This window comes from Hevea brasiliensis, chromosome 2 (genome assembly GCF_030052815.1).
Source record: "Hevea brasiliensis isolate MT/VB/25A 57/8 chromosome 2, ASM3005281v1, whole genome shotgun sequence".
NCBI classification, from domain to species: domain Eukaryota; kingdom Viridiplantae; phylum Streptophyta; class Magnoliopsida; order Malpighiales; family Euphorbiaceae; genus Hevea; species Hevea brasiliensis.
Window position 1 is genome coordinate 1,307,144 of NC_079494.1, and position 15,911 is coordinate 1,323,054.

At 35.1% G+C, this 15,911-nt stretch overlaps 2 protein-coding genes across 2 annotated transcripts; both read left to right on the forward strand.

The window, feature by feature from the left end:
- The first annotated feature begins 1,322 nt into the window (after positions 1-1,322).
- LOC110661002 (protein ALTERED PHOSPHATE STARVATION RESPONSE 1-like) lies at positions 1,323-5,071 on the forward strand. The gene is made up of 4 exons (XM_021819491.2): positions 1,323-2,465; positions 2,556-2,755; positions 3,167-3,390; positions 3,852-5,071. The coding sequence occupies exons 1-4, from the start codon at positions 1,517-1,519 to the stop codon at positions 4,603-4,605; spliced, it is 2,127 nt and encodes a 708-aa protein (XP_021675183.2). The 5' UTR covers positions 1,323-1,516; the 3' UTR covers positions 4,606-5,071.
- Positions 5,072-7,099: 2,028 nt separating this feature from the next.
- Positions 7,100-14,254, forward strand: LOC110661003 (serine/threonine-protein kinase BSK1). The gene is made up of 9 exons (XM_058131473.1): positions 7,100-7,760; positions 7,888-8,023; positions 8,421-8,554; positions 8,751-8,856; positions 9,737-9,822; positions 11,907-12,095; positions 13,113-13,277; positions 13,348-13,461; positions 13,894-14,254. Exons 1-9 carry the CDS (start codon positions 7,428-7,430, stop codon positions 14,146-14,148), a joined length of 1,518 nt encoding a protein of 505 aa, XP_057987456.1. The 5' UTR covers positions 7,100-7,427; the 3' UTR covers positions 14,149-14,254.
- The last annotated feature ends 1,657 nt before the right edge of the window (positions 14,255-15,911 follow it).

A 15,911-nucleotide genomic window follows, 5' to 3' on the forward strand; every position in this document is an offset into this window, starting at 1 on the left:
TAAACGTGTTCTGTGAAAATAACAGTTAGATTAGTTGTTAACTATAAAAATAGTGATATCATCTGATTGACTCTGATTAAAATGCACTCTTAACTTTTAAAAGTTTAAAAAAGTAATTTTTTATTTATCACTCCGTCAATCTTTAAATACTACTATAAATATTATGTCATCAAACGGTGTAAATAAGAGAGGTAGTGTTTTGACTATGATCAAAATACTAAATGTTACCTTAAAAATTATTACCGAACATAGCCTAAATCAATAGTTCTAGTCTGAAACAGGCCTATCGCCAGATCTAACAACCACTACCCAAACTATAGACAAAATTCCCTGTTGAGTTGCAATGCATTCCCTCCTGTGATTTGCTTTATCTTTTTAACTTCTTGCTTTGAGCTCAATCTACATGATAATTAAAGAGTTGAACTTTTGTTGATCATCATTCATTTATAAAAATAAAACAAACTACCAAATTATGATTAGTACTAAGGTCTTGTTTGAAAGTCAAATCTTCCTTTGGGTTTGCCAAATCCTCGATCACGTGTGGCCTTTTAGTGGCATATAAGCAAAAATTAAAAGGCATATACTCACTCCCATAAGAGAAACCAAAAAGCCAATACCCACTTGGATGGGTGTCGTTTTGTTTGACAAATGAAATTTGTATAATTAATTGAACGTTATAAATCCATTCCAAAAGAGAAAAGACATTCAATTTAAATTAAACACATAGGATTTTATTTTCCATATGAATATCATATCATATCAATCAACAACTATAACGGTAGTAATTAGTACAGAAAAATGGGAATACAACAATAATAACAAGGTGTGACCACCTAACAACAAAGGGGAATTCTATTGCTAAACACAGAAGAAAGGGTGTAGGCTAATAGACATGGCCGACGGTTTGGCTCGAATTAGTTCGGCTTAAAAATCAATAATTTTGGTTCTCTAGTTTAATGGGGATTGAGATGAGACAAGAGGCTCACTCTAATTCAGTTTTATCCAAAATTTGATCAGCTGATTTTAGTATGATTCAAAGCCGAGACTAATTTCAGGCTAATTATTGAATATATTAAAAATATTAAAAAATAATATTTATTTAAATATAATAAAATAATTTCTCCCTAATTATAAAAAGTGAAACTAATAGGGGCGCACCTAATAATCTCATATGATTCCAATGCAAATTCCATTGCAAGTTAGGTTGATCGAATTCTGGTCTGACCAGAATGGGACTGGCCATCCCTAGCCAACAGGTTGTGGCAAAACTGTAAATATAAAATGCAAAAATACTAGAGAGACGTTATATGCCGATCCCGCCACCCATTCCTCCGTAAAAGCTCACTAGTATACTTGACTTCGCTTTCTGTCTCTCTTTCTCCCTCCCTTGCTTCCCTAATTTCTGCACTTCTCTTATAAAATTAAATGCAAAGTACATTCATCTTCCGTTTATCAGAATTTGAATTCTCTCTTCCTCTGCTATTACTACAGCGTTTTCTCAAGTAACCGTTACTTGATGGGCTGCTCCACCTCCAGAATTGACCATCTCCCTGCGGTTTCCCTCTGTCACGACCGCTGCAAGTTCCTCGATGAAGCGCTTTATCAAAGCTATGCCCTTGCTGATGCTCATGTCGCCTATATGCACTCTCTCAAGGCTCTTGGCCCCTCCCTTCGCCTTTTCTTTGATCAAAACCTTGATAATATTCATTCCGATTCTAATTCCAACGGTGACTCCACTGCCGCTAAATCTAATCCCTTGAAGTCTTCTCCTTCACCTGATCACTATCCCTCCAGTTCAAACTCGGAGTCGCACCTCGATTTTCCTTCTGATTCAGAGGACGAAGAATTTAAGGACAGGGATTTTGATTTTCTTAATGGAATACACCCCAATTATTTTGATCGGCAAACCCCGAATCTATCTAGATCAGATTCATATGCTTATCATGACCATAATAAGTACGCCTATTTCGCAAATAATGGTGGCCTTTTTCGTTCTCGTGAGTCTCCTTGCGGTGCGTCCTCTCCAGAAGGTGGTTCTGCATGGAAAACGCCTTCGCCTCCTCCTCCGAGTGGCTCCACTTGGGAGTTCTTGAATTTCTTTGATACATATGAGAGATATGAATTACCAATTAGGGATAAGGAAGGGGTTCATGAGCTTAAAGACGAAGTAGAGAGTAAAATTCCTGGAGATTCAGTAAATTTGGCGGGAGAGGAGAAACAGAGTAATGCCAAATTGACAGTGGAAAATGGTGAGGCGAAGCAGCCTGATGTTAATGTGGTGCAGACGAATGTTATTTCAGAGAAAGAGACGAAAGATTCTGTCGAGTCTGAGAATCGAAGTACCCCTGGGGTTATGAGAGAACTGGAGGCTCTCTTTGAGAAAGCTGCAGAGTCAGGAAATCAAGTGTTAAAGATACTTGATACAGGAAAAGTCCGCTACAATAATAAGAATTCTATCTATCAAGGTTACCTTTTCAAATTTTAACATCGACTTTCTTGTTTTCTCTGTTTTCAGATGTTGTTCAAAGTAAATTGATTGTTCTTTGTTCGTATAGGAGTTTCTTCCAAGATGTTGCATGTGGTAACCCCATCTTTCTTGGTGATACCTTCTAAAATTACCGAGACCCCATCTAAAGAGAAGATTGGTTCTGTTGGTCAGGGCTTTGATGAAGATTTGGCTGTGATTTCAGCGAATTTGTCTTCCACTCTCAAGAAGCTATGCATGTGGGAGAAGAAACTATATGATGAAGTCAAGGTATGCTTTACTCTTATCAAAGGAGATTTAATCTCAGTAGCCTTTTACGTTGTCTTTTTTACATTCTCCTTCTTTGAATGCATGCTAATTCACTGGTAGAAACAGGCAATTGCATTGCAGATACAAACTCAATTTGCATTTCTTTTAATAATTATAGCAATTGACAATTTTCCTCATTCCTGGTTGTGTTCACTTTCTTGCCATCTTTACTTTAATATGCAATATTTTCTTTAAAACAATAGTAGAAAAAATTCTATTCAAGTACAAGGATACTGAATTGGCTGATAGACTTCATTATTCTGATTGTCTCTTGCTCATGTTTGCTGTGCTTTATTTTTGAACTTGTCAAGAATTGATTTCTTGGGTTACTTTTACAGGAGATAATGGTGTTTTCATTTCATTGTAATGTAGGCTGAGGAAAAATTGCGTATTATGCTTGCAAGGAACTATAGGCAGGTGAAAAACATTGGAGAGAAAGGTGCAGAAGCCAATAAAGTTGATTCTGCTCGAACTTTAATCAGGGCATTATCTACTAAAATCAAAGTTTCAATTCAAGTTATTGACAGAACATCGATTTTTATCAGTAAGATAAGGGATGAAGAACTGTGGCCACTAATCAGTGAACTCATTCAAAAGTAAGTCTCATTTACTTTCATACAACTAATCTTATAGTAAGCCATTGATTCACCTTACGGTGCATATTTATTTCACTCGTAGAGATAGGTTACACCAAATGCACAAATAATGCACCCTTCTCTCGCATTCATGCCAGACCCTTCTTTTTTATAGGTGCGTCCATATAAGTGCTTCAGTGTTCTAAATAATTCCAGGTGCACATATTCAAATTAATTTTAGGCCTTGCTTAAACTCGTTTATCATAGACTTAAAACAGAAATATGCATCAACTTATTTATTTTGCAAGCGTATTCTATATGTTTACATGTTGGGTCTACAATGGATTGTGTGAAAATCTCAAGAATGTAGGTGACTCCTGATGCTGCTTGTCTGCAAGTACCACTTGGATTTACTGACCATGAATCTCTTATAAAAATATGGTATAATAAGTGCAGTTAACGTTACTCAATGTTGTTAATAGGTTACTTGAAATGTGGAAAGCCATGTTAGATTGCCACAGGCGTCAATCCCAAGCAGTTGTGGAAGCCAGAGGTTTAGATGCCATTGTATCCAACGGGAAGTTGAGTGAAATTCATTTGGAAGCAGCAATACAACTCAAGATTGAACTTCAGAACTGTAATCTGAGCTTTTGCAATTGGATCACTGCCCAAAGAAGCTATATCAAGGCCTTGAATGGTTGGCTTCTAAAATTTCTTCCATGCAAGCCTGAAGAAATGTCTGATGACAAGAAACCATTATCTCCTGGTAAGGCAGAGGTTCCCCTTCCCCCTATGTTCGCCTTCTTTAACCATTGGTCACATGGCATGGGAATAATCTCGGAGATGGAAGTGATTAAATGCATGTACGGACTTTTCATGAGCATAAATCAATTAGTAGAAAGGCATTATATATACTTGCAGCAAAGACTGATTGCAGATAAGGATTTGGAGAAAAGAATCAAGATTTTGGGAAGAAAGGAGAAAAGGATGCAAAAGGTAATGCAACCTCGAGGGAAGAAGATGTTTCTAGCCAGTAAGGATGCGATTCGCAGCTCTTTTTCTGGAGGGGCTGTGCTTCAGAGTGAAATGACCAACAATAATAGTCTTGAATCGAGTCTGAAACAAATATTCATGGCCATAGAAAAATTCTCCGCCAACAATGTTCAACTTTACGAGGAACTTCATGTGCTTGCTGAAGAAGGCAGCCTTACCAGAAGGAACCAAGTAGGTCCTTAAAATTATGCATTTGGGTACTCATGTTAGCTTGATTTGACGAGGATTTTCCTGGAAGGAATTATTGCTGGTACCTTGGTAAATTTTACTATCTTTGATAATATGAAGCAAAGCATCCTGGAAATCATGAGCTGTTTTAGAGTAGCCACCAAGCCAAGGTTATTGGGAGAGAAGAAATGATGAGCGGCTCAAAATCTGATAATCTTCTACTTTTGAGTGGAATTTGATTAATCATGAATTTAATTTAACTAAAGCACACTGCCACTTGGGTACGCTTCATTCCAATTTCCTTTGGCATTTCCATTGTTGCAGTTTTTTTTTTTTTTCATTTTCAGCTGCTGCTTAATTTGCCAGGTCAGGATATCATTCTCTATGGAATTTTCCGCTTTCTCATTGGACTATATAAAAAATGTAAGTCAACAAAACCGCATGCGTAACAATGGAATCTTATTCTTAATAGTTTTTTTAATCTCATGCTTTGAGCAAGTGTTCTTATTTTTTATATATATATATATATATATATATATATATATATATATATATATATATATATATATATATATATATATATATATATATATATATTACTTTCCCTTCATAATAAAGATTATATATTTCAACTGTTTTATAAATAAAAAATCATAATTTTTAATAATAAAAATTATGCTATAATTTTTTAATTTGTAAAATTGAATAATTATTTTAAAAACTATTTATTTATATGATAAAAAAGTTAATTATATTATTATAAAAAATTAATAATTCATATTAAAAAAATAAAAATAAAATAAGTTTTTAAATATGTTTTTATAATAATTTATTTTTTAATTACAAAATATATGAATTATATTTTTATTTTTTCAAATTAAAAAATTATTTTTTATTATTTACAGGTGAATGCGTTTTTCATATTTTTTTTTATTTTTCATAAAAAAATAAAAACATGGAAAACCGTTTCCATAGAGTTTTGAATTTCACGTATTGTAAGTTGGACATAGAAATTTCCTAATGCATCTTTTTAACACATCTTTATGTGGAATATTATATCCTCATATGACCAATAATTTATTAACTTCAAATTTTTTTTCCAGTAAAATCAACAATAATATCCGATTAATTCACAAAAGTTCAAAAAGCTCCTTTTTAAAAGTATTTAAAAATAAGAACTTACAAAATTATAAATAAAATAATTCAAATAAATTTTTATTGAAATTTCACCTTGATTGATAACATGACATAAAAATTACAGCCATCTAATAATAAAAAAAATAATAATAATACCATAGAGCTTTTCATTTTTTAAGGCAACGAATGCCATCATCTCCTTTTAAACCTTCCTGTTGGGGAAACTTGGGAAACTCAGGAAGGTAGGAACTTAAGGGAATAAACTTGAATGTATTGTCCACATCAAAGCCAATTCATGTGAACACTGAGGAGACATGTCAAAATTAATTTAGCTTGAGATAAGGAAAGTTGAAAAAAGAGAAGATACTCATGCTTCTTAACACTCGATGACTTCCATTTGCAAAATTTTCCCACACATTGAATTGACACGTTTTACGGTTCAGTGCCCTTGGACCAACTTGTTACTTGATTTGTATAAATTAAAAATAAAAATAAAAATTTTCCTATAATTTAATGGGTGTGATTGCGTAATCTTAGAGTGAATTAGTGATGTAAGGTAGATAAGAAGCAAAAGTTTTGCAAGAGGATGGCAATAGGGTATGCACGTGAGATCTCACATCAAAGCGACAAAGCCTAAAGTGTGAAAACAAAGGCAGAAGGAAAAGACAAAAAACCCTTAACCCACTAGCCAACAGCTATGAGAGAAGCATTTTCTCTTGCAAACACACGTGGGAGTAGGTAACTTTCCCCCTTTTTCTAGCACTTTTATTGCAAGACATGATAACCCCAGCTAAGTCCACTTTTCGATTCCAAATTGATTTAGGTTTTAAATCAATGATTTCAAATTATTAATCGGAAGGTCTCAACCAACCCAACAGGGTGAGTGCTCTCATAATGAGGGTTTCCCTTCTTAAAATTCGATTTTACAGTAAGTACTCTATGTTAAATGTGTTAATTAAAATGACAATGGATAAAATTATGTGTATTTTCAGGGGATGTGTTTGGTTTCCGGTGCCGCACGGCACCTGATGAGACGGATGCTGCATCAAAATCAATCCATGCGCTTGAGTGGCTGCACACACTTTGTTTTTTATAAGAAGGTTGATAGTTGGCATTTAATAATTAATAAATATTAAAATAATTAATAAATATTAAAATAATTAATATTTGTTAAGAGCGTTAATATTATTAAATAGAATATATATATATATATAATTATTAAAATAAATAATATTAAGATTTGGAGGAAAGCATAAGAAAATTAAAAAAAGAAAATATCGCCAAAAAAGGGAAGAAGTTGAGTGAGTTGATGGTCATAAGGACAAAAGTACCCTTCAATGTCATCACGTAAAAAGGACTACTCAATAAGAGAGAAAAGAAAGGGAAGGAAGGAAACAGAGAGAAAGGGTTTTGTCAGCGCGGGGAGAGAGATGGATGGAAAGGGGAGAGAGACAGGAGAAAGTTAAAAACACGCAAATGGAAAGAAAAAGAAAGCTGCAGCAGCTGCTTATCACTCAGTAGATTTATCTTTCTCTCCTTCTCTCATCCACACGGGCGCTAAGTCAGTTTGGAAAAACTAAATTAATAAATAAAGCCGTTTCTCTTTCTCTCTCTATCCGGCCCCTTCTTTCCTTTATGGTTTCTCTCTGAAACGGAGTTTGGTAGAGGGGGCGGCCGACTCCCTCAACTCGGACCGAGTTATGGGTTGTTGCCAATCTTTCTTCTTTCGAGTAACTGCCTCCCAGGAAAAAGCCTACCTTCATCAGGCGCAGAATCACCACCCTTCTCAACCTGCCAACGGCAAGGACCCTGCCTCTGCTGCCTCCTCAGGTCTCCGTGGTTTCATCGAGTTTTCTCTCGCTGACCTAAAAGCCGCCACCAATAACTTTAGCCCTGAGTTCATCGTTTCGGAAAGCGGTGAAAAGGCTCCCAATGTCGTCTATAAAGGCCGCCTGCAGAACCAGGATAATCGCACTTGGATCGCTGTCAAGAAATTCACGAAACTTGCCTGGCCCGATCCCAAACAATTCGCAGTAATTACAGATTTTGGCATTTTTTTCTTCGATTTTCCTTTTTTTTTTTTAATTTTTAATCAATTTCTAGGTTTTCCTTTTATGTTTTTAAATTAATGTTAATCTTCTGCTAAATAATTTCTTCAAGGATGAGGCATTGGGTGTTGGGAAGTTGAAGCACAAGAGACTAGCTAATTTGATAGGGTACTGCTGCGATGGGGACGAGAGGTTGCTGGTGGCAGAGTACATGCCCAATGATACTCTTGCGAAACATCTATTTCACTGTATGTCCTACATTCTAGGGGTTCTAGTTTCTATTCATATTTCATTTCTATGCAGATTTCTCAGACTCATTTTAATTGGTTCTTAGTTATTTGAAAATTCAACCTAAATTAGACTTGAAGATTCTTATTAGCTACTTTAATTAATTTACTTACATAAGGAGGCAAATAGAACAATTTTAGAAGAATCTTTAAGACTATTAGATGTAATTGAGCTGCAACTTATGAGGGAGAATCTTCAAGGATATGATGATGTCTGCTGCTGTATTGTTCATCTTATGTATTTTTTTGTATTCTATGGAATAATTATTTACAAGTTGTCAGCAAATTTGTTTACTAGTTCGTTTCCATAGTCTGATTTTGTGTCTCTGAATATAATTTCATTTTACTTCCTTGACAGGGGAGAATCAAACCATTGAGTGGGCCCTGCGGTTAAGAGTTGCTCTGTACATTGCTGAAGCTTTAGATTATTGTAGTTCTGAAGGTCGTCCACTGTACCATGATTTAAATGCTTATAGGGTTCTTTTTGACGAGGTACTGTAACTTATCCTCTTCTTAACCTGCAAGATACATTTTACCTAGTTTATGAAAGCTGGTAATTCTGTAACCTGAGTTTTTCATTCTGATTTTTATTAATTGAAAATATCTGGTTTTGTTAAGCTATTTTCATAAGGAAAATCTACTAGTTTTTATAAGAGTGGAGTGGTAACTTAGTGGATGGCTTTGGCAGAATGGAGATCCTCGGCTTTCATGTTTTGGCTTGATGAAAAATAGCAGGGATGGAAAAAGTTACAGCACAAATCTTGCTTATACACCCCCTGAATATCTAAGAAATGGTATTTCTTTTATTTTATTACAGATCTCATTGAAATTGTGCAGATTTTTTTTTCTGCTTTCATTAGATGGTCTTAAATATCCTTGTCATGGAGCTTGGTAGTTATGTTTGGAGTCTGCAGTGTGGTTATATGTACTTTGACGTGAAATAATCATCCTACTTTAAAAGCTTCTAGTCTGCAGCTAGGATTTGTATTATGTCAATGTGAGGTGAGATGTTACTTCTATAAGCGGGGAAAACATACTATAGCTTTAGTGAGCTATCATGCAGATTGAAAGATCTAGTTTTTAGTAATGTCTGAATAGGGCATTTAGTGTGTGAGCTGTTCAATATTATGTCTAATTGACACCTCCAAGCTTTTGTCCTGTTCATGCAGTGACCCATTGAATAAAATGCAAGGATTATGGAACTCTAATATTTGAGACATCGTGTTTTGTGTTGATAAAGATCTATTTATTTTAATTTTGAAAATTTAAGTGGTTGACAATAACTTTGGGAAAGTTGAGATGAAGTTGCATATGATGAGATTACAAAGAATGAAAATTATGAGCCAAGATAGTTTTTTGCATTCAGCTATACTCAACTCAACTAAGCCTTTATCCAAAAAATTTGGGGTCGGCTAAATGGATTCTCTTTTTCCACTCTAAACGATTTTGGGTTAAATCCTCAGAAATGTGTAATGCACTCAGCTATATATTAGTAAAATATCCTGTCATATACTATTTATTAGTTTTGTTTTTGTGGATACATGCTGCTTCATTGATTTGTATTTGTAATGGCTCCGATTTTCGCAACAATACAAATTCCTTTCTTGCTTGTTTGATTAACTAGTATTTGATTTTTATGTTTTATAATGTTACTAAATTAAGTGTTTATTGTAGGAAGGGTCACTCCTGAAAGTGTTATCTTCAGCTTCGGGACTGTCCTGTTGGATCTTCTCAGTGGAAAGCACATTCCTCCTAGTCATGTAAGTATTTCAAATCCTGAATCTGGTCTGTAATGAGCTGTAAAATAGAGGTAAAGTCATAGATGCCGTGCAGTGGCTCAACCAGATGGACATTTTTTTTTAATGAGCAGCTCTGATGAAATGTTATATGATGGTTCTCCTCACTGCAAAGTTTTATGCATGTCAAGTGGCTGCTGGGCCTGCTCAAATATTGCTAATGTTTTGCCCTGACTTTTTTATTCCTAACCAATTCTCTTGAGTTGATGAATTGTGGTCTTTTGTCACAATTTTGGAAAAACGGTAGACTTTGTCTTTTCTGTATGAGAATATCTCTTTCCACATGTGTAAACCAGCCATTCCATGCATGACAATGGTAATTTCCCTTATGCGCTCACTAGTTTTTACCTATACATGACCTGGACTTTTGAGTTTTTCACCCCTAATGTGGTGTAGCCTTTTCTTCTTTACAATTCATTTTTTATTTGTTTTACAAAATGAGACTTCAAGGAAATTGAAATTTTTGACCAAAGGAGCATGGATTACTCAAGAATTCAGTTCTATTATTACAAAAAAAGAAGGCAAGGCCCACTATCAAAGACCAAAACAATGTCCTATACTTTCATTCCCTTGTAAATAGGGGTAATATGGGCGGGCGGGGAAGACATTGCCTCAAACTCGCAAAGGTGGGCAACCTCACTAAGGCGCACCCAGGCGCGCAGTAGCAAGGTCAACTCCACCGTTGCAGAAAAAGCAACTGGAGGGGAAAAAAAGAACTAGACGAAGAAGAGGAAGAAGGAGAAGGAGAAGAAAAAGAGACGTACATGGCTTTCTTTCTCTGCCCTCAATGAAGTGTTGTGGGTGTCTTTTATTTGTTGGAGACTTGCAGTGTTGTGGATGTCTTTAACTGGTTGGTTGGCAGTAAGCATGTTACTGTGTACTAAGTTAACGTAATGGGCTGGTGGTTATTAGTTTTGTTTGCATGCATTTTTAATTCTATTTTTCATAAATTAAATATTAAATGTAAATTATTTTTATAGTGGATACATAATTATTTGTTATAACTTTATAGAATTAAATTTAAATAATTTTAAGTCATGTTTAGTAAGGTATTATTAAATTAAATATATAGTAAAAAACTAAAATTATAATGCAATAAAAAATTAAATCATTTCAATATTATATTTGATTATAAGTAAAATTAGTATAATGTGTTTTGGTGATAATTTTCACTCAAGTGTAATTTAGTGGACAATGGTGATGGTGCAATAAAATAAAAATAAGCAATGAAATTAATAATATGTTGCATATATTTTTGTATGTAGTAATGTTATATTAATTAAATTTATAATGTTTATATAATTTATTTTTATGATTTTTTTATACTTTTGTGCCTTGCCTCACTTGTGCACGATCCGTGCGCCTGGGGTCCAGGACCCTTTGGCATCTTGGTGCACCTCCTTGAGCCTTTAATAACTACGAATGTGGGAAACTAGATTGATTTGATTCATTTTTCATTCATTCTAATAATAGATTTTAATTGAACGGTCTCTTTAATGATCTCTGGATGATAGCTTTAATTTGCCATCGGACCACACTTTGGTTTTTCTGAATTAGATAGGATATCAATGAGGCTTGCCAGTATACATTGTTTTGCCTTCATTTCTTATCACATAGGCATCATATCCTTTTAACTAGGTGGTGGATGTGAGATTCATGTTACATAATTAGATATATGTAATATGGTAACAAATTTTTCTGAAGATAGCTGACTAGAAGGATAAGAGGTCATCTCATTCGCACAAATCAACGTTCCAGTGTCCTGGACTTTGAACTAGCTTACCTGATCTTGATTACATTTCACCGCTTGCTCTATGATGTTATAAGAGTGAATGTTAAATTGGTAGCTAATGATGGTTCTGATAAAAATAAATCACGGAATTTTTTCTCATTTGAAATGGTTGTATACTCACATATTGAATGTTCAAAATTATTGGCCGTAGCCATATGCAGAGACAATATTATTGCTGAATGTTGAGTTGATTGTTGGAAATGTGATTTTTACCAACGTTGATGCTTGATAGCATTTTTATTTATGTTTCCTGCAGGCTCTTGATATGATAAGGGGGAAAAACATCCTCCTCTTAATGGATTCACATTTGGAGGGAAACTTTTCAACTGAAGAGGCAACTGTGGTCTTTGATCTTGCTTCAGAATGTTTACAATATGAACCCAGAGAGCGGCCAAATACGAAGGATCTTGTTGCTACTCTTGCACCACTGCAAAATAAACCAGATGTAAGTATTGTCTTTGTTTTATATTATTATCTTGTAGCGCAAATTTGATATTAAATTTAAACGAGTCAGATGGAGATACAATTTAAAATTCTTGAACCACTAGATTGCTTGTCATTATAGCGAGTTGCATATCTAATTCATTTCTTGACATTAATAAAGTAATTACTCTGCTCAATCAGTTGTTTTATATTTCACGAGACTTGGTTGCTTTCCAAGACATGCATTTAAGGTTCGTTTCTGATATTTAGATGTTCGTCTTTTGAGTTGTGCTATACAACACAAAAAGAGTTTAATGAAATATTTTACAAAGAGCAAGTTAAAAGAGGAAAAAATGGGCTTTTGACTAATCACGTGGTAAGTGACTGAGTTGGAAATTTTATTTAGTGGGGTTATTTGTTTAATTTGTCAATTTTAATTATATATAAATCAATATTAAATTTTAAATCACAATTAAAATTTGAAATAAATTAATCAATTGTAAATAAAAATAATATGAAAAAATAAATTTTTATAATTAAGATATCTTACATTTTTTAAGTACATCAAAATATTAAAATGATGATTACACATTAAAAGTAGATCTCGACTTATCTATGCTACCTAATAGAATTTAAGCTTAAAATATTTTTGTGCATGTCTCAAACCTTTGTATTGTCTAAAAGATTAAAAATAAAATTTGTAAATGAATTATATAGCAATAAAATATTTAACGTAAACTCATTTTATATATACTAATTCAAAATAAAAAATTGACCCAATTTTGTGTTTTGTTTTAAAAATCTATTAAAAATATTTTATGTACTATGTATATATTTTAAAACTTTTTAATAAAGTTGAGTGGGGTGAATTGACCCCACTCAAGACAATGTGGCTCCGCCCTTATGGTGAGTAACAAAAAATAAACCACTTTCATATTAATCACTTGAAATCATTCATGTAACTTAGTCAAGGTAAGTAGCATTTTCCTTGTCTTCCTACAATGGATTCAATTTCTGTATTATCAATGTTTGCTTTCAGGTTCCATCTTATGTGATGCTTGGAATTCCAAAGCATGAGGAAGCACCGCCTACTCCACAACACCCTCTTTCTCCAATGGGTGATGCTTGTTCTCGGATGGATCTCACAGCTATACATCAGATTTTGGTAATGACTCACTACAAGGATGATGAAGGAACTAATGAGGTAATTGAACTGTAAAAATGCACTGTTGCTGGCCTATGCTGTGCTCAAAACTTTATTTGTGGATGTGCAGTTATCCTTCCAAGAGTGGACCCAACAGATGAGAGATATGTTGGAGGCCAGAAAGCGTGGAGATGTAGCATTTCGTGACAAAGATTTTAGAACTGCCATAGAATGTTATTCTCAGGTGGTTTTTTTTTTTTTTTTTTTTTTTTTGGGTGGAGATGCAAAAATAAAATCATCATTACAAAAAAAAAAAAAAATTATATTTTCTTGTGGGGATATAATGAGGTACTTAGTTATTGATGTTCACTTTGTGCTATCTGCTTAATGATTCCTGTGAATTTAACAAGGCTGATATGCATCGGCATAGGTAATAAATCTTGTTCTAGCCTGTAGGGTTGATTAGGCATTAGGTTTAACCAAGCTGAAAAAAGAGGCTGTCAAGTTGGAATTCTGATATGACAACCAGGAGTTTATTGCCTCACGCTTTATCCATAACCTACAGTCTTGGACCTCCTGGCTATGAAATGACAGAATTTGTTGGTAACTTGGCAATTAATTTGACTTTTGCATAGGACATGCTTTAATTAACTAGAAATCATTCCTTTTCGTGCAGTTCATAGATGTGGGAACAATGATTTCTCCAACTGTTTATGCACGGCGAAGTCTATGCCATCTTCTATGTGATCAACCAGATGCTGCCCTCCGAGATGCAATGCAAGCACAATGTGTATACCCTGAATGGTCAACAGCATTTTACATGCAAGCTGTGGCTCTTGCGAAGCTGGATATGCACAAGGATGCAGCTGACATGTTGAATGAGGCTGCTGCACTAGAAGAAAAAAGGCAACGTGGAGGGAAAGGATCTTGAGAGGTGACTTGTGTAATATTCTTTTGTACTTGATTGTTTGTGATTGTTGTAACAAAAATGTGGGCTTAGTGTATTGAGGAATTAGAAATGTGGTTTTCATCCTAAATGTAACATAGTAGGAGAGGGAGAGGGAGAGGGAGAGCGAGAGGGGGAGGAACGGTGGTTCTGCTGTTGCGATATATTTTTTTCTTCCTTTTTTCCTCTTAAATTGGATGAAATAATTGATTGCAAATAGTCCACACAGAAAACATTACTTCCAGCTTCAGGTCAGCATCGCGCTGGACTCCCATTCTTGTCTCTCAAAGCCCAAAGATAACTTAATTCGACTTTTTGGGCTGTCGATGGACAAAACTATGAAACTGGACTCTTTGAGGTAAAATAAACATCCCTTCAGATATGGGCATTGTAGCTCAAAAACCCTTTACTTGCTCTTTAATTAGGCCGTGAAGCCCAAAACCAAATTCTATCGGATAACTTAATTGGACTTTTTGGCCTGTTGATGGCCGAACCCATTTAACTGGACTCTTGAAGAAAAAAAAAATTCCCTTCAGATGTGGGCATTGTAGCCCAAAAACCCTTCAATTGCTCTTTAATTAGGCCGTGTGGCCCAAAAACAAATTCTACTAGGTTGCAAATTGAGTGTGGTGAGGCCCATTAAGCTCTTCATTGGGCTTTCTAAATGGGCAATTAGAGTTTCCATTACGGCTTAAATGGGTTATCAAGATGGGCTGCAAGGGCCAAAAATGTATTCTTTTGATCAGATGGGCTGTGGGTTTTCAAATGGGCCGTAGGAGGCCCAAAATGCACTCTCTTAGGCTTTGAAATGGGCCACAAGAAGCCCAAAATGCACTGTGTTGGGCTTCCAGATGGGTCGCAGAAGGCCCAAAAAGTATACTACTGGGCTTTGAATGGGCTGCTGGAGGCCCAAGAATCATTCCATTGGGCTTTAAAATGGCCAAGTAGGCCCAAATACATATATATTGGGCTTTGAGTTGGGCCATACGGCTATGCATTCTATTGGGCTTTAAAATGGGCCCAAGAGAATCAAAATTTTTTGTTTAGGCTTTTTAGTTGGCCAGGAGAGGCCCAAAATACCTTCATGGGCTTCAAAATGGGCCATATGGGCCCAAAACGAGTCACATTGTGATTGTAGGAGGAGAACGCCCATGCACCCTTTATTTGGGCTTTCATGCTGGCCCGTGAGACCAAAACGCATTCTAACGTGATTCAGTTGGCCACGAGTCCGACATCTTTTTACTGGTTGCGCCAGTCGAGGGGCAAATCGAATTTTAGTGGTCCTTCTGAGACCCAAAAGGCATTCTATTGGACTTCTGGTTGGGCCAACGCAGATTAGATTGGTTTTTCAAACAAATTCGGTTGGGATTTCGAGTCCTTTAACCCATATAAAAGAATATTTGACGTGAGGAACATTAAAACTGGACTCCTGATGCCCTTCCAGTTAAACCTTATTTGGTCTTTTATACCATTATCCATGGGCTCTCAAGCTTCCACCATTGAGCCCCGCTAACAAAGGATACCCATTTTTTAATGTATCCATTGTTGATCTTGCAAATTAAGGCAAGCGACATATATTTGTTTTGCAATTAAATAAATTTTAATTTCATTTAAATGGTCCGGTATAAGAACATTTCAAATGTGCATAGAAGTGACGCAAGAAGGAATTCACGTCTTCAGGAGTTAAACTCATTGAAAGATGGTCAGATTCTTCAAAAGCCAGTAAAAAAATTCTAGTATCTCAATGC